This window comes from Trachurus trachurus (genome assembly GCF_905171665.1).
Source record: "Trachurus trachurus genome assembly, chromosome: 14".
Classification (NCBI taxonomy): domain Eukaryota; kingdom Metazoa; phylum Chordata; class Actinopteri; order Carangiformes; family Carangidae; genus Trachurus; species Trachurus trachurus.
The window spans coordinates 27,995,757-28,017,084 of record NC_139903.1 but is presented as its reverse complement, the minus strand read 5'-3'; the positions used below and the strand labels follow the sequence as shown (position 1 = coordinate 28,017,084).

Below are 21,328 nucleotides of genomic sequence, written 5' to 3'. Positions count from 1 at the left end.
CAGACTCGCATTTCTGCAACTTGGTCCTCATGTCCAGGAGCTCCAGCCTGCACTCCTCGTTCATTGTCACCAGTGCCACGTTTTCACTTCTAACACTGGAGATCTCTTTGTCCTTCTCTTTCATGATGAGCTCAGTTTTCTTGTCGAAGCTCTCCTGCAGAGCTCGGAGCTCAACTGCCATGTTCTTTTCCTTGCTAGTCACCTGCTGCAGAGCATTGGTTTTGGCCTCACAGTCAGATTCGCATTTCTGGAGCTTGTCCCTTGTTACCTGGAGGTCCTCAATGCTGTCCTGGTGCGTTCTCTCCAGTGCTGTGTTTTCACCTCTAACATAGGAGATCTCCGCATCTTTCTCTTTCATGATTTGGTCAATCTTCTTGTCGCAGTTCTCCTGCAGAGCTTGGAGTTCCGCTGCAGCTTTCTCTTCCTTTGCTCTCATTTGGTCCTTCCATGTTTCATTGAACATACCGAGTGACTTGGCAAAGGAGTCCTCCAGCGACTGAATCTTTTCGTCTTTTTCCTTCAGCTGGTTGTGGAACCAACTGATGCTCTTTCGGCAGGCAGTGAGATCTTCCGTGCAGCATTTGAGTTCGTGCATTTTTGCACCGATCATTTGTTGATACCAAGCCTGCATCCTATTCTTTTCCTGCTCCCAGCTGTTCTCTTTGCTGAGCAGCTGTTGCTTCAGAGCAGCGTTTTGTTCAGCCAGCTCTTTCACAATATTTGTGTCGAGAAGCGGTTTTTTGAGGAATTGCAGATTTTGAGGGGCATTCCCCATTTGGTGCCCATTTGCTTGTGTGGATGACATTTTGTCACTTTCTGCCAACTTTGCTTAACAAAGACTGTATAGCACGGTTGGAGATGGAATACAAAATGTGGGATATAAATGTATTACTCTAATGTATTACTCGTTATTATTAATAACTCGTAATATCTCGTAATTAACTAATTGTGATTAATCATTCGTAACTTAACAGAGAGGTCAGACTTTCTGCTGTTTCACTGAGTATCAAATGAGAAATGTGTCTCTGAAGTCCAGAGCTAGCCTACCTCAGCAGAGATCAAAGGAACTGTGTGACATCACACAGGATGATGGCAACATTCTGTATGACATCACACAGGCACTATGTGTGACATCAGAATGTGATGACATCATTGGAACCCAGTGATGGCTGCATCATGTGACTTTATATTTGAAAACAAACAAACAAAAAACAATCCTGTTTGACAAGTGACATGTTTGATTTCTCCTGAAAACAAAAATACAAAAAGCACAACACTGTATCAACATATCAAACTGTATAATCACTTCAAGCCTTTTTTTAAATGCTAGTGTAAGATGAAGTATTAAAGTTGCAAACATCAACACATCAGTAGGCTACTCTTATTTTGAAATTGCAGGTTAACCCTCTGGTATCGCTCGTTTAGAATCACACTTATGACATTCGGGACAAAAACGTCCTCTATAAACAACTGCTCTAAAAATGTATCAGATAAATATTTTTTTCAAATTTTTTTTTACAAATCTTTCAGTCAACTTCTGTTCTTTCCAAAAATACTAAATATTGTATGTTCTTTTTGGTTTTTAATATTTTTATTAGCTATTGAATGAAGCGTGCGCTGGATTTTTGAAAAAAATGACCGAAAATAGCTGATTTTCAATATAAAAAATGATTGGAGGTGAACGATTTTTTACGTGGTATCAGACCCTTGGATATGTCAAAGATTAGTAACAAAACTGATTTTGATGCATTATTAGTTTTTTTGTAGGTTCAGTTTTTCCAAAAGAATCACACTTGTAACATTCGTGGACGTTTTTGTCCCATTGACTTCCATTAAAACCACATTTTTTGATTGCAGGGCTATAACAGCATAAAAACATGCATTCTGCAATCTCAGTGGCTTCTTCTCTTCAGAAGAGGTCAAATTTGAAGATTTTACTGTCCATCACCAAATGGCGCCATTTACCTAGTAACCAGGCCTATGGAAACAGAGCATATATTTCTAGGCTTTTTCAATGGGATTTTACATAGAGGATATGGATTTGTTAGTTCTGGGTGTGTGTGCGCGTACAAACACACACACACACACCCACACGTGTCTGCATGAGCGTGTGGGTGTGTGTGTGTGTTTGTACGCACACACACACCCAGTACTGAACAAATCCATATCCTCTATGTAAAATCACATTGAAAAAGCCTAGAAATATATGCTCTGTTTCCATAGGCCTGGTTACTAGGTAAATGGCGCCATCTGGTGATGGACAGTAAAATCTTCAAATTTGACCTCTTCTGAAGAGGAGAAGCCACTGAGATTGCAAATTTTGTATTTATTTTTTTACTTTTACAGCCCTGCAACTCCCTGCGATGAAAAATGTGGTTTCAATGGAAGTCAATGGCCTCTAGAGGGTGCAATTTTGGAAAAACTGAACCTACAAAAAAACTAATAATGCATCAAAATCAGTTTTGTTACTAATCTTTGACATATCCAAGGGTCTGATATCACGTAAAAAATCGTTCACCTCCGATCATTTTTTATAGTGAAAATCAGCAATTTTCGGTCAGTTTTTTTCAAAATCCAGCGCACGCTTCATTCAATAGCTAATAAAAATATTAAAAACCAAAAAGAACATACAATATTTAGTATTTTTGGAAAGAACAGAAGTTGACTGAAAAATGTGTAAAAAAAAATTTGAAAAAAATATTTATCTGACACATTTTTAGAGCAGTTGTTTATAGAGGACGTTTTTGACCTCGAATGTCATAAGTGTGATTATTTTGGCAACTTTTGAATTATTGACCTTAGAAAAAATTTTCAAACAAATTTTGGAACGTTACAAAAAAAAAAGCTTATTAGGAAAGAATCATGCCATTTCAAGTCATACAGTGAAAGTTATGGCCAAGAAACTAGTAAAAAATACCCCTAGTGGACGTTTTTGTCCCCGAATGTAAGCTCTTATTTTGATTTTTTTTGTCTGAAGTTACAGACACACCCAAATTACAGTTTTGAGATAAATCATCTTTAAAAAAAAGAGAGATACTGGAAACTTGGCTTTAGGTTTAGCTAACAATTCAATTTTTCATTTTGTCTAAAATGTAGCCTAATAGATATAGCCTATAATAATTGTGCATTTAATTAGAGAAAAAAATATTTTGTCCCAATAATGTGATTATTTTATTTTTTTGATTTTCTGTTGATCAACTAACAATCTGACTAACAGAATAAACACTAGGTAAGATGCAGGTAAACTCTGACTTGGTGGCTATAAATCCTATAATTACATGTATATTTTATGTGGGTGTTCTTGAAGTGTTATTGTTAGGGATACAAATACCTCTAGACTTGGGCAAATTTTATCATGAGCAGTTCTGTTTTATCCAATTTTGCTGTAAATGTTTAATTTACACAGTGCTAAACCTAATCTATTCACATTTGTGATTTTCAAAGTGCAACAGTTGGAGGGAAAATCTTTTCCTCTCGTGTAACAGCTCCGCTAAATGTCTTCTCACTGCTGTTGGTGGCAGGTCAGTGACAGGTCAGTTTAATAAAAAAAAAAGTCCATTATGTGAAGACATGAATACTTATATTATTATGTAAAACAGCTGATAATACGTTTTTTATATTGTCTTTTTACAGACTACACAGGCTCCACAGCTTTATGCTCAATGTTAGATAAGATATGGACGTAGCCTCTGTCCCATGCTCTTGTTCACCACTTCAGCACCATGATGAAGACCAGACCTTTGAGAGATTATTTCAGGCTTTTACATCATTTGCCATTTTTGAAACTTATATCATAAACAAATTAATCAGAAAAATGTTTTGTGGTTTTGAGCAACATGAAACCTCCGTCCCAGAGCAGTTTAATCATCGCTGCCTGTAAACAGACCCACATCCATTCTCTTCTCTGAATCAGGCTCTGAGCAGCATCCTACCACCTGCTGTCAGCCTGTCATTGAAAACTCCTCTGCACTGACTCCAGCATATACTGTATCATTCACATCTTTTTCATTCTTCCTGACACATTCTTTAAAAAGCTACATTCCTTAAATGTATAAAAATAAGGATTTTGTTTTCAGGATCTACTGTTGCTTTGTGCTGTTAATGTGTGAAGTCTCATTCACAGTGCTTTATTCCATTTTCACTTTCATTACCTCCTATTGTACAGACAGATAGGATGATGCCCTCATACAAACCCAAACTACAGCTTGTCTGTCAACTCTGTCCTTGTAGCCCTGAGCTGTTCATGCCCTCAAACACCTGTTATTCATCTTGGGCTGTCAGCCTCAGACAGGTCTGTACCTGGAGTGACCAGCAGGAGAAAAGAGCCTGCAGGCATTGATGAAGTAGATAAAAACAAAAACTTAAAACATAAAAATAAAAAAAAAGTTTGTTCAGCATTGTTTTCTGGAATAGTTAGCTTATTTTAACCCTCATGCAAATTACTTGTCTCATTAAGTCACAAGATCATGACACAAAGAGTTCACAGCCAGCTAGTAGTTCACTGTAAAGACAAGAGGCCACACTAAACGCACTGTAGAGACTGAAGATATGAAGTTGAAAAATAAATAAAGTTTAGATTTTAAGCAGTTGTGGTGAAATGGACAATTGTATACAGTAGAAGTTGGTTTTAGAAATCATTTTCAGAATAGAACATTTTGTTGTGAGCGCTGGGGTTTATTTAGTTTATTTGTAAGCACCAAGTGAGACACCTGTGTGAGGAATTATTTATGGAGTGAATAATATCTTTCGAATTGGTTATCATCTCTGAGCACTCTCTGAGGACTTGACAAGAGTTTTGACCAAAGTTTTGACCAAAACTGGAAAGAGCTAGCCTGACAAGCCAGACTATATCATTAACATGTCTAGTCTGGCAACGACCGGTAGACCTCGGCTCAATCCAGGGGGCGGGATGAAGGCTGTCTTTCAAACTGCCTCTGCACGCAATAGGGTAGCGCTACGACCAATCAGAGCAAAGAGCAGGATGACGTTAGCCTGACAAGCCAATTAAAATGTATGTCGTCATCGCGTTAAGCCGCCCAACGACTCTCTAAACAGATAGTAGATAGTAATAGCGCTGTGATTGGTGAACACAAATGGTGTTCGAGACTCAACAAGTCGCCGCTCAGCTCTGATTGGATGCCGTAATCCCGGTGGTGCCGGTGTAAACAGAGGCACATGGCAGTGGGCATGATGTCATCAAAGCGAAAATGCGAGTCTGTGGCTCTGTGCCAAATTGACGAGCGTCTGCACCTGAGCGACGGAGCGTTTTTTTCAGAGCGATTCGAGCGACAGCGACAAAAATAAAAGGTCCGGTGTGAACACACCTTTACACCCAATATTCTACAGTGTTCAAGAAGCTGGAGGCCAGACATGTGTTTCAATCTTTATAGCGCTGTGATTGGTGAACACAAATGGTGTTCGAGACTCAACAAGTTCCTATGGCTCGTTTCTAGACCCACCTACGGAGCAAATATATTTCCTACCGCTAGGGTGCAGCTAGATTTCTAGGCTAGGAAAGAGCTCCAATATTCCCCAAAACTGCTACTGTCTGGACCTTGAATCCATATAAGTGTTATTAATCCCATAATTCTGACAGACCGTCCAGGCCTGGCATATGTATCTACTACAGCAATTTGAGTCATTTTCAGTGGATCGTAGATATTTGTTGAAATGATGTTGTGTCTATGGAGATTTTTTTTTAACAAACAAGAAAAAGATCCTCTTAATTGGGGGAAGCTTCGTTTCTGTGTGGACGAGGCCTGAGCCTCCTGGTGGCACTAGAGGGAAAGTCACCAAAGTCAGTAGTGCTTATCAAAGGACCATGAATAGCTGCACCAACATGCCTGACCAACCATTTCACTCACTGGGACCTATCAATGTCTTTCAGGAATTTCCATCCAATCAATGAATCAATCAGTCAGTCCAAACATGTCTATACTGTAGAGATTGATCAGTCAGCCGTAATTGGTAAATGTCAACACTCTGAAGGTAGAATATTTGGCTGCCTCACATTATAAAACTTAGGGCTCTAGTGAGGCTGTAAAAATGTGGAGACTCTCAGTCCTGGGTTGTTGCCATTCAAAGCTTTATTGACAAACTGCTACAAGGGGGGGCATTGATCCCCTCCCTGTTCCAGACTGTGTGCTCCCAGGCACAGGGTAAACCTGTCACATCAGACAGCTGTCCCTTTGTGGGACGCCACACACCAGACAACTAAAACCAGTGTGCACAGCAAGGCACTCTTGAGTCTCTGCAAACACATTTCTTCACTTCACAGGTCTTAATGCTGGATGGAACACAGACATTTAGGTGCTGTGACTTTTATTGAAAGACATCATTTGCAGGCTCCCTAGGTTGAAATCAATGTGGTTTTATGAGCTGTTCCCTGTCTTCCAGTGATGTAACTAGGATTTGAATTTGCATAATAACAACCCTACCTGGTACCAGTAGAAGGGGCGGGGCAAGCAGTGGTTCATTTGCATTTAAAGGGACAGGCACTGAAACCAGTCGTTCTGAACAGGGCTGTTTTGAGAGGATGAAAAGAGCTGTGATGTTTGATCCTTGGGGAATTTTGACCAAAGCATGTGCACAGGAACGGGGCATAATATTTCTCCTTTAATGTTTTCACATCTCAGAAAGGAATGTGAAACCTTGAAATCTTAGAACTTGAAAACCCATTAAAGGGACAACGAGGAGTTTCTCCATCGGCAGAACGAAAAATTCCACAACAATAAAAAAGTCTCATATTAATGTGGATGAATCTACGTTACCCACACTTGTTAATGGGCCCATTTTCGATATATATATCATTTTGTCTCTATCGTTATTTTGTTATTATTAGTGGTGGCGGAAATGCTGGTCGAGCCGACCAGCTTTTCCTTACTTTCGGTTTTGCGGTGAGTCATGAGAATAACGCCGCCGAATCGCCGTTTATGGTCGGAACTACGACGGTATGTGATCGTCTTCGAACCTCTGACTTTAATACTTGATGAATGAAAACATGAGTCTGTCTTGCGCCGGTCAAAGAATTTCACGGTGCGCGCAGAGGCTCATAAATGTAGTGTGAAAACGCTTCGCTTTTCCAAAACTCCTCGTTGTCCCTTTAAGTCAATAAGGTTTAATTGTATTCCCCTCATTGTTTCATTGTATAATGAAACATTGGACTGGACCTCCTGCTTTGTGCTATTTGTTTTTCTTACAAATAAACCACTGATCAACACCCTTTAACCTTTAAACCAGAACCAGTAACTCCTTACACCCAATATTCTACAGTGTTCAAGAAGCTGGAGGCCAGACATGTGTTTCAATCTTTATACAAGGCATTTCAGTACAGTGTGGTTAATTTTGATTTCACTGAAGATGTCGTGATGTTAAACTGGATGCTGGTGTGGGGTGGAAACCCATGGATATTCAGTTTAATCTTTAAAGCTAATATTTACCCCCGAGAGGACACAAAGTCAATTTTAGGTAACTTTTCACCAAACATTTTTCCACTGAGATCGGCTCATTTAAGACCGAGTGGGGGGGGGGGAGAGAAACCTGATTGAAGCTGAGTGATGCTGCAGATCACAGAGCCTGATGAAAGCTGAATTTGAATAGACTTGCACTTCACACAGCTCTTTTAAAGCACAGCGCTCCGTGTGACAGTACGCTGTGAGACATCACCACAGAGCTCAGAGTGGCTGCTGAGCATCAGGAGAATGGCCTTCAGCTGCATCTGTAGCCGGCGATGTCTCTGTCAGAGCCTCTGACATGCCAGGGCTTGACGTGCCACACTCTCCTGGCTGCTGCTTACAGAGACAAGCCGACACAAGTGACTGAGGTCTCACAGGCTCTTGTGATCACGATGGCCCCAGGAAAAAGAAGCAGATAGTGTGAGGGAGTCAGAGTAGATGTTCTGTAACCTACCTGGATGTTTGCCTCAAAGTGTTCACTGCAAAAACTCATTTTTGTCATGTTTCTTGTCAAAATGTCTCATTTCTAGTCAAAACTAATCTCTTTCACTAAAAATAAAACTCATCACCTAAAAATGTACTTGTTTTTAGATCATTTTAACTTGTTTCAAACTAATTTTCACTTGAAATAAATAGAACAATCTGCCAGTGAAAGAAAGTGTGTTTGTAAAGAGGAAGAAAAACTTGCTCCACTATCAGATTTTTCTACTTATTTCAAGTGAAAATCTGCTTGAAAGAAGTAAAAAGTGTCTAAAAACAAGCTACTTTTTATGTGATGAGTCTTATTTTAAGTGGAAAGAGATTAGTTTTGACTAGAAATAAGACATTTTTTACAAGAAATAAGACAAATAGTCTTGGAAAGATTTTGAGTTTTTGCAGTGTTGCTTCATATTAGCTCCTAGTGCATCGTGAAAACAGAAAGAGGGCTGACAAAGTATCGTTCATGGATCATTGTTTTGTAGAGAGGTTTTCTGCACATAGTGAACATCTGAAGCCTTAAAGGCATAGTTCAACATTTTGGCAAATTTGCCTATTGCCATAATCCCTATAGTTTATCTGCTAATCGATGTAAACACAGTTAAAGCTAGCTAAGTAAGTGTTAGCTGCTGTTAGCCTGGCAAACAGCTGCTAACGCATATCAACATATCGCCGTCAAAACGTTTGCCGGTCACGGCGATTACGACGAAGATGGCTTCTTTTTTATTTTTTTGAGCCGCGTTTAGACTGAGAATTGTCACCGATTAGACAGACGAAGTTATAGATTCACCATTTCTGCCATTGTTTACAACTTGTAACTGCTGGCGCTTAACTCTTTCGCGACCTTTGACGAGTTAACTCGTCACAGCGTGCTGAACGTTCAGGACCGTTGACGAGTTGACTCGTCAAAACCGTTTTTTTTTTTTTTTTACAGATTATGATAATAGACACTCTCAGGTACTCTGAGTGTGAATATGGTAGTCCTCTGCTATGTAAAAACTGTTTTCAACTAAAATCAAAACATAATGGTTTTTATAAACTGTGTGATCTTGGTTTTGTTTGAGTAATCAGTCTCCTTGAATGCTGCTCTGGAGACAGCGTGCGGTGTGCTGTACGGCTGTCGGCTTCACCGTGTTGGCAACTTGGCGACTTTCTCGCTAAATCTGGCGACTTTCCAAACCCTCTTGGCAACTTTTTTATGTCAAATCAAAAGCAACTAGCGACAAATCTGGCGACTTTTTCCGGTGCTGTTACAAACGTGTCTGGTTTGGAGACTCAGATCTGAAAGCACTTTATCTCTGCTGTTTTCACCGTGCAGCGGAGCGGTGTGCAGCGGGCGCTGTGACCGGCCGCCCCCGCCCCAAAGCACTCAGCGGCGGCCAGTCACACAGGAGTGTCACGGAGCGGCTCCGCTGTGGTCTGAGACCCACACCGCTGCACTCCACGTCGCCACACCCCCCAGATTTGCCTACAAAAATACTTATTCAGAAATGATTTGGGAGACATGCCACACTGCAGAGTACCGGTATGAGCCGATTGCCACTTGACACAAAAGTGCATTTTTCTCTAGAAACTAGAGCTGGAGCTCCGTTTTTGGAGAAACCCAGCTCTCTTCTTTTCCCTCGTACTCACGAACGAAACGGCGGAAAAACTCTTTTCTCTCTTTTCGAAAGTTTTTTCGAGGAGCACGTTGGAAAGTCACTCTTCAACCACGTGAAAACTGTTTGTTTCTAGGTGATGTACAGAGTTCGCTTTGACGTGAAAAAAAGGTAAACAAATAGCCAAAAACATGCGGTCCGGAGCGGATGTGATGAGCAATGTGGTCGCGAAAGAGTTAAGGGACCCGGGAATTGAATATTTGCCACGCGTGACGTCAAAACACTTAATAGCTGGATAAGAATGACAGGGAGTGAGACAGTATCTGACAGGTTGGGGGAGGCAGTAGAGAGAGTCTGCTGCTGGTTATGGAGAAGGTGAGATCAGCTAAGCTGGAAACCAGGAGGATGAGCTGGGCAATGATCTGGTCCACACTGTCGACCCACCATCAGGAGGGTGTTACGGTTCAGGATCCAAACACCTGATGATAGACAGACACCACCAGTCAACATCAATCAAATCCTCCTGGTCAAAGCTGCGTTCAGAAAAGGTAAACGAAGAATGTAATTGATGTAATTAGTATATTGTCACGTACCATTTACATGGTGACCTCTGCAATACTTCACTGTTGAAACCACAAATTGTCGTGGTGCAGGGGAACGAGTCAGGGTTGTGTTTGTTCCATCCATTTGTTCTGAGGTCAGTGTCAAATGATATTGACACCGGTAATGACTTTGTGTTCCAATGTAAACAAAAGGAATAAACATCTGAATACAAAGCATTTGTGGTTGGAGCAATTTTCTAAAAGTGATGCATTATCTAGAAGAAGAGCAGGGATGCCATTATGTGTGTGTGTGTGAGAGAGAGAGAGTGAGAGAGACTGGCCTTGCTCTCTCACAGGTTATGATTTAAAACACTGATGCAATGTAGGACTGTGTCAGAAAGTGAGAGGTCTGTTATTCTGTCTGAAGAAGGTACATACCGATTTCATGAGTTGTCAGAGTCAGATGAGAAACACATCAACACATCGAGAAAACAACTTGAGAACCTGTGGATACGGTGAAAGTCTGTACAAATATGACGAGAAATGCTCATCTCTTACCCCTTTCCCACTGGCCAAAAAACCCATTTAAACTCGCTAACAATTGGCTTTTGGTGGCAGTGGGAAAGGCGCACCGATCCGCATCGACCCGCGTCAAACGACTCAGCAAGCGTCACGGGTTAAAATCGGCTTCAATCGGCTCGGCTCCGATCGGCTTGCAGTGGAAACGACAGACCTGGCTCAACCCGCTAATTCACGCGATGACGTTGAGACGCCACGTTATCGCGCCGGTCGCGTCTCATATCACGTACCAAAACAAAGCTCTGCTCGCATTCGAGACTGGGATCAAAAGATCAAACAACACTGACCAAAAACGATAAAAAAAAAAAGAAAAGAAGCTACAGTCTGTTTAACTGACGTGTTGTGCCGCGGACGTCCGTCATACTGCCATGGCAGACTCACTGTCCTCCGCGGTCCTGGTGCTCCAGGTCAGCCAGACGCCTTGTCTGCCTCGGCGGATGGACACTCCGCGGCGGGCGGCTGTGGCATGACACGGTGTTCTCGCACCGCGGATGAGAGCGGGGCGACTGGTCAGACAGACTTGGCTCATTTTGGTCAATGGGAAAGGAGCCAAATGCAGATTGTTAGCGGGTCGACCCGCGTTTAGAAAACCTGCGTCAACCTGCTAATTTTAGTGGGAAAACGGCTTCTGTCAGTAAATATGAACTGCTCTACTAATGGCGCATTTCCACTAGCACGGCTCGGCTCGATACGGCTCGGCACGGCACGGCTCGGCTCGGTTTGGTTGTGTTTCCATTACAACTGAGTATCACTAGTACCGCCGTGACGTCATTTACACGGCGCCGAGCAACGCTCTAAACTCTGTAAATATATAACTTTAGCAACATTTGAATCATTTTCAGGCGAGAAAGTAGTCGTTTAGATCCCCAACATGTTGAAAATCTGACAAAATACCAGCTGTTTACAATTTTGTTTCAACGAAGTCGGCGTTACTAAAGCTAGCCGTAGTGAGCAACGCACTTCCGGTTATTTTCACAAAATAAAATACCCGTTGCCTTTTATCATAAAAAAAGCCATTACGATAGAATTGGTGCTTTTACTTTGTAAACAGGAAGTGAACCTACCTTCGCTGTAGCTAGCTTTAAACCGCCGTTTTGACTGCTCTCGTCCTGTTAACGGCATTTAACCGTTCAATATGCCTTACCGGAGAGTCTACCAGCTCTGAGATCGGCCTGGTTCATTGTAAAACATTTATTTATTGATGTAAATGTGGTGTTTTATGTGCGTTCAGACCCCAAGGCATTGCTGCTCTTCTTTCTAACCACAAACAAACTGCTGCTACAGCCACAATTGTTAGATTTCATCAATGAGACCAACATTTAAGAGTTTAACCAGCCGGTGGTAAACCTCTAAAAGCCATCGGGTAAGTTTAATTAGCGGTCTGTTCTCCTCGGGGTGACGGTGGTAGGCTGGCCGGCGGAGCACGTCAGGAGCCGGGCTGCTGCCTCTGTGATGTCGCGGTCGCTGCTCGGACCTGGAGCTTCACTTCTCCGAAAAACATCGGGGCAAACTTCTAAACAGCCGTCGTTTGGATAAACTAACCGCACATGGGGATCTAAACATAGACTGTAAAAAGAATGGACGTAGCGTCCGTGACGTCACCCATTGGTTTTGGGGAGTCGTTTTTGTGACTCAAATATGGCGGCCTGGACAGCGCCATGTTGGATTGGCCGGCCGAGAACCGCCGAGAACCCGCCCACTGGCCTCGAAGCAGCTGTCCACGGAGCTGCTCGGGCCTGTCACTCAACATTTCCGCGCCCTAATTGGCCAGAGTTTTAACCTAATAACAGTAAAACGGTAGAGTTTAAAAAAAATTCACCCCCCTCAGAGTGTGTGCGGGGGTTGAAACTATCGATTGAGAAAAAAAAACGTTCTGACACCAGGCTTTTAACATGTTTACTGAGGATGTAAAATCGGCGATTTTAACATGGGGGTCTATGGGGAATGCTCCCTTCTGACACCAGCCCCCAGAGGAAGCCGGGGGGATTGCAGTTTTTTGAACGCGGAAGTGAGCTTCACTTCTCAGATCCACAACTGCCCCCTTGGATCTAAACAGTTACTTTCTCGCATGAAAAAATATTAAAACTTAATAAAGTCACGTAATAACAGAGCCAGTCTCAATATTAGAAATTCTCTGGTAATAACAGAAGGCTTCAGCAGGAACATTTCTGTTGTCGGTCGTCGCTTCCAGTGACGACACTCATCGGCCAATCAGTGGAAGGCAGTCGGCTGACGTCACGTTTTAGTAACGCTTCGGCTCGCTTGGAACCAGGGCTGAGGTGATACCAAAAATGTACCCGGTTGCAGGTACTGCGTGCTAGTGGAAACACGCAATAGCGCGCCGAGCCGTGCCGTACCGAGCCGAACCGTGCTAGTGGAAATGCGCCATAATAGTTCTGAGACTGATGTTTCTAATGTGAGGAGAACCGCATCAAAGTAAACCTGTCATGTATACAGTGGCATGCAAAAGTTTGGACATCCCTGGTCAAAATTTCTGTTAATGTGAACAGTTCAGCAAGTGGAAGATGAAACAATCTCTAAAATACATGAAGTTAAACATGAAACACTCCTTTGCAATATTGTAAGCAGTATCAGTGTATTGTTTTTGTTTTCTGCAGTTTTAGAATGAAAAAGAGAAACAAAGCAGCAGCCTGCAAAAGAATGGGAAACCCAGGAGACTGGAGCTCTTAACTTTGACCAAGGTATCAGACAAGATATTCAGGCTACTTGCTGTGATGCAATGCTGTGATAGTTTCCAAAGGGGGGGCTACTATACTAACTATGCAGGGTGGCCAAACCTTTTCCTTTTCTGTCATTTTGAAAATGTAAAAGATGAAAAAACATATTGTTTAAAATGTAAAGAGAATGTGTCATAATGCCTTTTGGAGATCATTGCATCTTCCACTTAATTGTTGACATTAACATAAATTTTGACCAGGGGCGCCCAAACTTATGCATGCCACTGTATAACCGTATCGATTTCTATCACAGTTAAGTTCTTCAACGTAAAAGCTACACAGTCTGTGTTAGCACCTGTTTCATGAACACCATAAACCAGTGGTTTCCAACCTTTTTTGGCTCGTGACCCCATTTTGAGATCACAAATTTCTGGCGACCACGTGCAGTCACGTGATCTCAGCTGTCAATCAAGATGCGCCAGCTCAGATATTTTTATATACTGCATTTTATGCATTTATTTGTGTGGTGTTTTTAAAGGGATAGTTCACCCAAAATTCAAATTTCACTCATTATCTACTCACTCAAGAGCTGTGAGAATTTTCAGTCTTCCGTGCCTTCTCGGCGTTACGGGGGGGGGGTCCACGTAGCAGTATTTGTCCATATAATGGTTGTGAATGGATACCACTTTTCTTCGTCCAAAAAGACACACCAAAAAACATCCAAATACCTCCATACTGCTTGTCTGTAATGTCCCTCTTGTATTGAAGCCCCGACATGAGAAATTGTTCCGCCGGCGTGATTTGCAATGACACAGGAAGCGCAGTGAACTGAGACACTGGGAGCTTCCGCTACAAACAAGCTTAAAATATTGACTTATTTAATTTTTTTCCGAACAATTTCTCATGTTGGGGCTTCAATACAAGAGGGACATTACAGACGAGCAGTATGGAGGTATTTGGATGTTTTTTGGTGTGTCTTTTTGGACGAAGAAAAGTGGTATCCATTCACAATCATTATATGGACAAATACTGCTGCGCGGACCCCCCCCGTAACTCAGAGAAGGGACGGAGGACTCTGAAAATTCTCACAGCTCTTAGTCGACATGAGGGTGAGTAGATAATGAGTGAAATTTGAATTTTGGGTGAACTATCAAGTATCAGTAATTTCTTTTATCAATTACAGGCGATCCAATTTGAATTCCAGGCGACCCCACGTGGGGTCCAGACCCCAAGGTTGAAAAACACTGCCATAAACCTTCTCAGTTCCTACTGTCTTCTACTGTTGAGAAGACTGAGGCTTGTAGCGTCAGTCAGACTTGTCAGCATTCTCCCACTCTGGGCTGAGACTGAGTTAGTCAGCCTGTGTGTAATGTTGAAGTATATCAGACTCATATATAGGCTGAATCAACTCCTCTGCTCTGAGGTAAAACTTGCCTTGTTTCTTGGAGGGACTGTGTGGATGGAGCAGGAGCAGGAGCAGCAGGGGGCCACAGACGCGGAGGTGAACTATAGATGTGACGGGGCAGGCTGCTGAGTCAGTTGACTTTTAAACTCTCACTGACTGAATCACCGCATCAGTAAAATCGTGCTGCATTCAGACGGTGGCAGCATCATCACAATTGAGATTAGTCAGTGTTTGTTTGGTTAGTGACACTGGTCTCTATTACAAATCTGTTCCTCATGTAACCCGCCCACCAGCGCGTCACCAGACCCACTCTGACGGTCTGTGAGTGTGTGTGGTCGGCGATGCTGTGGCTGTGCTGCTGGAGGATCCCTCTCTCGTCTTATTGCGCAGGATGATACTGCAGCTCCGCTACGGTTTCACACTCCAACCCACCTTGAACCCTCCCCCCCTACTGTTGCGTTCACATCCCTCCGAGAAAGACGGATTTTTTTTCTTTTCAAAATCTGACATCTCAGAAGTTTAGAAACTTTTAACAGTCTGGCTCCTATGGGACTCCCTCTACATGACGTCACACACACTGCTAGTTAAATTAATATATAGGCTATTGCTGTCTGAAAAAAAATCAAGTTTAACCTCTCCTCCCATTTATAAAATAGGGCGACCACCTGTTGGATTCTGCCACCTGTGTTGCATTGTGAGGCCTCCTGTCATTGTAACAGGAAGTTCAAGTTTAAACTTCAAATATGAACTTTTAATAATCATTGTGTTTATGCAATTATGTTTTCATGCAATGACCCGTCCTCCCCTTGTTTTAAGATTTGTACTTTTATTTAGCCTGCATCAACTTGCCCTGCCCAAGGCCATCACTACTTACAACTTTCTTTCCATTATGAAAAAGTAGTGCTTGTATAATATAACTTCATATGATATAATTTATATTATTGCACATTTGTGTGTCTTAAGGGTAAAAATTGATAATTTTTTTGCAAAAAAAAGTCTGTTTCAGTGATTACATTGAAATCCCCTCTTGACACTGAAAAAATCCGAGTATTACCGCATGCCTTGAATGCATCACTCCCGCGTAGAAACAGACAGCGCAGGTAACCAATCGGCGCGCCGAGCCGTCCCACGCCCATCAATGAAACGAGGACGGGGGCGGGATCAGGGCCGTGTAAAGGCCGGGGCTTGGTTTTCATAGCGTCGTCTGCTCTCGTCCCATTGGCGCAGGTGATCCGTCTCAGGATGCGAGAGGGGAGCGGAGGAGAGTGGAAGAGAGAGGGGAAAGCGCCGAAGGAAAAGTGTCCAGGGCTCGGTTAACAAGGAAAAACAGGATTCCCGGCCCCCTCCCTGCTGCAGTTTGTCCTGGACCGCTCGGAGATGACAGATTCACCGAAAGGGGCACTTTGAGATATGATGAGGTTTATTTCTGGCCGGCAATAGTACTATGATTTGGTATGTGGCCACTTTGATAGCAAGTGTATTCAGCACCCGAGGAACGGCCGCTCAAGGTGAGTCGAAGTGCAGCATCTCTCTCCTCCGGCGCCTCCTGCTCCAACTTTGAGCCTGTCCTCTGTCCTCTCTCTGTCCCACCCGACCCGCCTCTTCTCATAAGTTTCTGCATGGAAATATATTGCAATGTTTACAATGTCACACTTTGCGTCATGAAGTTCATAATGTGTGTGTGTGTGTGTGTGTGTGTGTGTGTGTGTGTTGTTGATGGCAGCACCTGAGCGGAGCCCGGCCAGATGCTGAGGCGCACGGACCGCTTGTGTTAATTCTAGCAGCTTATATATTAGAAATAAGTCGATTCGGGTTCCAGCTGTTTTCAGAGGAGGACAAGCTGCTCGTTGCCCCCTGTGCTTCATCATGGAGATGTGTGTGTGTGTATGTGTGTGTGTGCTTGTCACTGATAACCGGAGTTGTGACGTGCTCGGCTCTGGAGTGATAGATTCTGCAGCCGATCTGGGTTGACATATTCCTCCCAGGACGTGGGAGCTCCAGCTTCCAGGACGCTTTTATTTTATTTTATTTTTTCATTTTTGCTTTTTTGGCTTTTTGCAGCCTCTGCCTCTGCAGCCGCCGGCCTCACCGAGCCGCGCTCCCGCCGGCGCTCCGTCCAAAAAATGTGAAGGCAAATGTGATTAGAATGGTGCGCTGATGTAGATGTCATTAAAATGCTGTGAGTGGATTAACCTCTTCCTAGGGGGGAAAGCTGTTCCCGGCTCTGTCCGCGAGAGGGAGCGTCTTCCCTGAGCCGGCGTTGCATTCAGGTGCATGTAAAAACCGGCTCCCAGCCAGGCAGGCAGGCAGCACTCTTCAGGTTATCCCCCTCATCAGCCAGCATGCAGTGTTGTTGGATACAACTTTCTTGCCTGTGCTGTGTCACTTGGTGTGTCATTCAGAGAGGAGCTTGCAGAAATATCTTCTCCATCAATTAATTATTCATGTGGTTTATTGGAAGCTGTTGTCAGAAGTTCATAATAGTGGATGCAGAGGTTTAAATTGCTGCCTGAGAGTGGTAAGAAAAAGAGAAAGCTAGAAAGAGGATTGACTCTATTATTGAACCATAAAGCCAGCTGTATATAGATGACATCATCCTCAAGATGTCTTGTGTGTGTGTGTGTGTGTGTAGTATCCATGTGAGCTGGTCTTGCATCCACGATGACAAGGAGATGAGGTGAGTGAGTGCAGCCGCAGCAGCAGCAGCAGCAGCAGCAGCAGCAGCAGCATCACACTGCACACTGTAGGCTTCCCTTACACAAAACTGAATCCCTGCAGCTCCTGCTCCCTCCAGTGCTGCCTCCTCTACCACTCTGCTTCAGGAGAGAGCTGGGATGGAGAAAGTGGGACGACATCTGTGCTTCAGCATCACTGATTTAGATGAAGAAGAAGCAGCAGCAGCAGCAGCAGCAGACATCTCTGTGTGATATGAGCAAGTTCCCCCCCATCCCCATACGTGTGTTAAACTTTTGACTCTTCACCGGTTTGTGTGTATTTATTTATTTTGGTTGACACCCCTCTGGCGTGTGTGACAAAACACTTATGTAACGTCCCGCCTAAAAGAGGATACACTTTTAAGCATCGTCCAGACTTTAGGGAGATGTTTGTAAGCAGCTTCTCCTCCAGTGGAGTGAGTGCCAGCTGGATGGGCGAGGGAGGGAAGGAAGGATGGAGGGATGGAGGAGCCTCTGCTCTGCTGTGACCGGACCTGTCTGTGTTTTTTTCTTTCTTTCTACCGGCCGGTCCTTGTCCTGAGCTTTTACACATCAGCTGAGCTCTGGGCGCTGCTGCAGCACTGATGCGTGAGCACACACAGAGACACAAACACGGGCAAACACATCAGCCGGCAGAAAGCTGCACAAGGTGGCATCCTTCTGGCTGAGTGCCGCTGTCTCCGGCTGGCAGCTGGCAAATGGCTTGACTTTTGCCAGTGATAACCCTGGACCAGAGCCAGGATGCCTTTTTTCTCCGTCTCCTCCTCTCAGTTTCCTCCTATCCTTCTCTCCTTCCTTTCTGTCCCCTCTTCCCCCAAAACCCGACTGAAGAGCCCGTCGCTCTCCCCTCCCCCCATCCTCCTCCTCCTCCTCCCCCCGTCTACCTCTTCCCACACACTTGGATGAACTTGTTTCCCTCCAGGTTTTCAAGTGGCCCCCTATCAGCATGGCTGGGTAGCCCAGGGAAGGGAACATGGTGGGTTGTGTTAATCGAGGCTCAGGGCGAGCTCCACAGCAACCGTCTGTTGCCATACACGGGCACACTTGTTACTCATGCGCACACACACAAACACACACGCGCGCACACGTCATACACACACACACACACACACACACACACACGTCAACACGCAGCCATCCCCTCGGGGAGCAGTGTGTCTTTAACCAGGATCTGAACATATGCCCACTAACAGGCTGCCTGCCCCAGACTAAGTTGGACTAATTATGACTAAGCTGTGAGATAAATGCCACTTGGTTGCTTGATAAATACATGTGCCATGCCATGCCAAGAGGGCTGGGGGGCTGATGGAGGAGGAGGAAGAGGAGGAGGGGGAGGAAGGGTGGATGGGGGTGCATATACAAAGAGAATGTTGTTTGGTGCATTTAGGAAGTGTTGAATCTGCTTTTCCATCCAGTTCAGATGAACTGTGGGGGCTTTGACTGGTTAGCCTGCATGGTGCCTTCAGGCTCAGGTCATTGGTGATGCTGTATCCAGAGCAGGAGAACACAACAGTGTTTTATTCCAATGGGGTCGCAGCAGAGCTGGCGTCGCATTCTGTCTGTTCAAACAGTTTGCTGATGTGTCTGTGCCTTTTCTTTTCCCCCATTAAGATGTCGATGAGTTAATTCATTTAGCTGATTAACTGGAGGAGATGGTACTGTATGCTTTTAGCAACTATTAGAAAACCTGTTGAACTTTGGCTGACAGCTGCACTGCCCCCCCACCCCCCCACTGGTCACATGGGGGACTTGGATCACCGTTTTTGCGTGGAGGCTCCACCCACAATGTCAGGTTATGGGGGCATATTATGGAAATATAACTTTTTAAAGGCTCTTTACACACCTGCAAACTGGTCACCTTTTGGCTATGTCAACTTTTTTTATGTCAACCAGAGTAGTAGAAGTGAATGAAGAGGGTTTTAGTTTTGTAACTTGTCACCCTTTTCACTACTCCAGAGTTTGTAGGTCTGTCTTGAACATATATTTGGGTGTTTGTCTTGCCTTCCGACCCCCAAAATGTGACAACTGACAAAAAATCTGTAATTTTCAGGCTCCCGAGGTTGAAATCAATGTGGTTTTACGAGCTGTTCTCTCAGTTGTCTTCCGGTGATGTAACTAGGTTAGAATTTACATAACTCCACCCACCCCTACCTGGGACTGGTAGAAGGGGCGGGGCAAGCAGTGGTTCGTTTGCATTTAAAGGGACAGGCACTGAAACCAGCCGTTCTGAACAGGGCTGTTTTGAGAGGATGAAAAGAGCTGTGATGTTTGATCCTTGAGGTATTTTGACCAAAGCATGTCACAGACATGTCTTTAAGACACCTGAGAACTATTTTAATCTGTGGAAAGGGGCCATAATATGTCTCCTTTAATGTCACTGTGTAGCTGAGATCACTCTTACCCCGAGAGTATGACCGTATGTTAATGGTTTGTGGCATTTAACAGTGTAACAGGATGAGCAACAGAAGCAGAAAAGTTCATCGCACACTGTAAATGTGACGCATTACAACGATGTAATCTTCCAGATCTCACTTCAGGATATTCTGTTGCTAATAATTAAAATCAGAGTGACAGAAAACTGCCGTAGCCTTCCTTTAGCCTAGCCAGCTACTTCTTTAGGCTACATGCCCTTTTTAATAAAGACACATACTGTATACAGAAGTAAACACAAACTCTGACAGATGTCACTGTAATTTAAATAGGATTATAGCAGCTTCTTATTTGCTACATAGGCTTCTTAGACACCGATCAGGCCTAATATGATGACCACCTGCTGGTCCCTTTTGTTGCCAAATACACAACAAACTGCTGCACTGTGTGTTCTGATCAGAAGCAACATGAACTTGTTCAGCAGTATCTGGTCTGTTGGGTGGGAGCACATGGGCCATGCAGCCTTCTCTCCCCACGTGTATCAATGAGCCTGTGGCCGCTTCACCACTGTTCCACTGGTCCTTGGAGAACTGGATCAGATCCTTTTGAACATTTTTCCTGCTTCTAACTCTAATTTGAGGAAAACATGTTTACTTGCTGCCTAATATATCCCACCCACTAACAGGTGGCATGATGAAGTGTTATTCACTGTTATTCACTTCACCTGTCAGTGGTCATTATGTGAGGCATGATCAGTGAATGCTATAGATGTCTCTGCAGTGTTATATGTAACATTATACACTATAAATATAGGCCCCTATACCAGAAAGCCTTAGTGATGATATGTCTGTTTTTCCCTACTTCTACTGCAATCTATTTACCCCCATGTTACAGCAAGACTTAAAGGGGAACTATGCAAGTCCGGTCTCTTCTCCTCTGTGTTGCTAACCCTCCTCTTAGTCATGTGCATTTGTTTTCAAAGCAGCTGTCGAGAAATCAATCCAAGGAGTGGTGGATAACGTTATTTACCATATACAATGTTAGGATGTGTATATTTGTGTAGTTTTATCTGTCATAAAGAAGAGATTACGTGTTATGGGGCGCGTTTGTGTGGCGGTGCTGCAGAGACGAGCGCTGGGACACCGGGTTGGAGGTTCTGATATTGCATGGTTGGTTTTCAGCCAAGAGACACTAGGTGGAAGACAGAGAGCCTCCATTCTCCCTGGGACAAGTCATTTATTTAACCAGAACTTAGTACTCTGAAGCTGTTTAATTAAGGTAAAAATGTAGCATAGTTAAACTAAATTCCTCTTTGAACTATAGTCATTTAGATTAAAAGATAGATATTGCATACAGATTTTTTTTTATATCAAATACCATTACATATAATATGTATGTATGCATATTGGTTTGTTATTTGGTTATCAACATCTTCCTCAACCTTAAAAAAATCAGCTGACCTCTAATCATCAACGTCAGAAACTCCTGCAGCTTAGTGTTAAATGATGAGA

At 43.6% G+C, this 21,328-nt stretch overlaps 1 protein-coding gene across 1 annotated transcript in view; it reads left to right on the top strand.

Annotated features, from left to right (window-relative positions):
- Positions 1–16,105: 16,105 nt before the first annotated feature.
- The window catches only part of igsf9bb (immunoglobulin superfamily, member 9Bb), a gene marked incomplete at its 3' end in the record, with an annotated part of 145,290 nt that continues 140,067 nt past the window's right edge, over positions 16,106–21,328 (top strand). Inside the window, exon 1 of the mRNA XM_083985924.1 lies at positions 16,106–16,241. Coding sequence (XP_083842050.1) covers positions 16,178–16,241 — 64 coding nt within the window. The 5' untranslated portion in view covers positions 16,106–16,177. The remainder of the gene's footprint in view (positions 16,242–21,328) is intronic.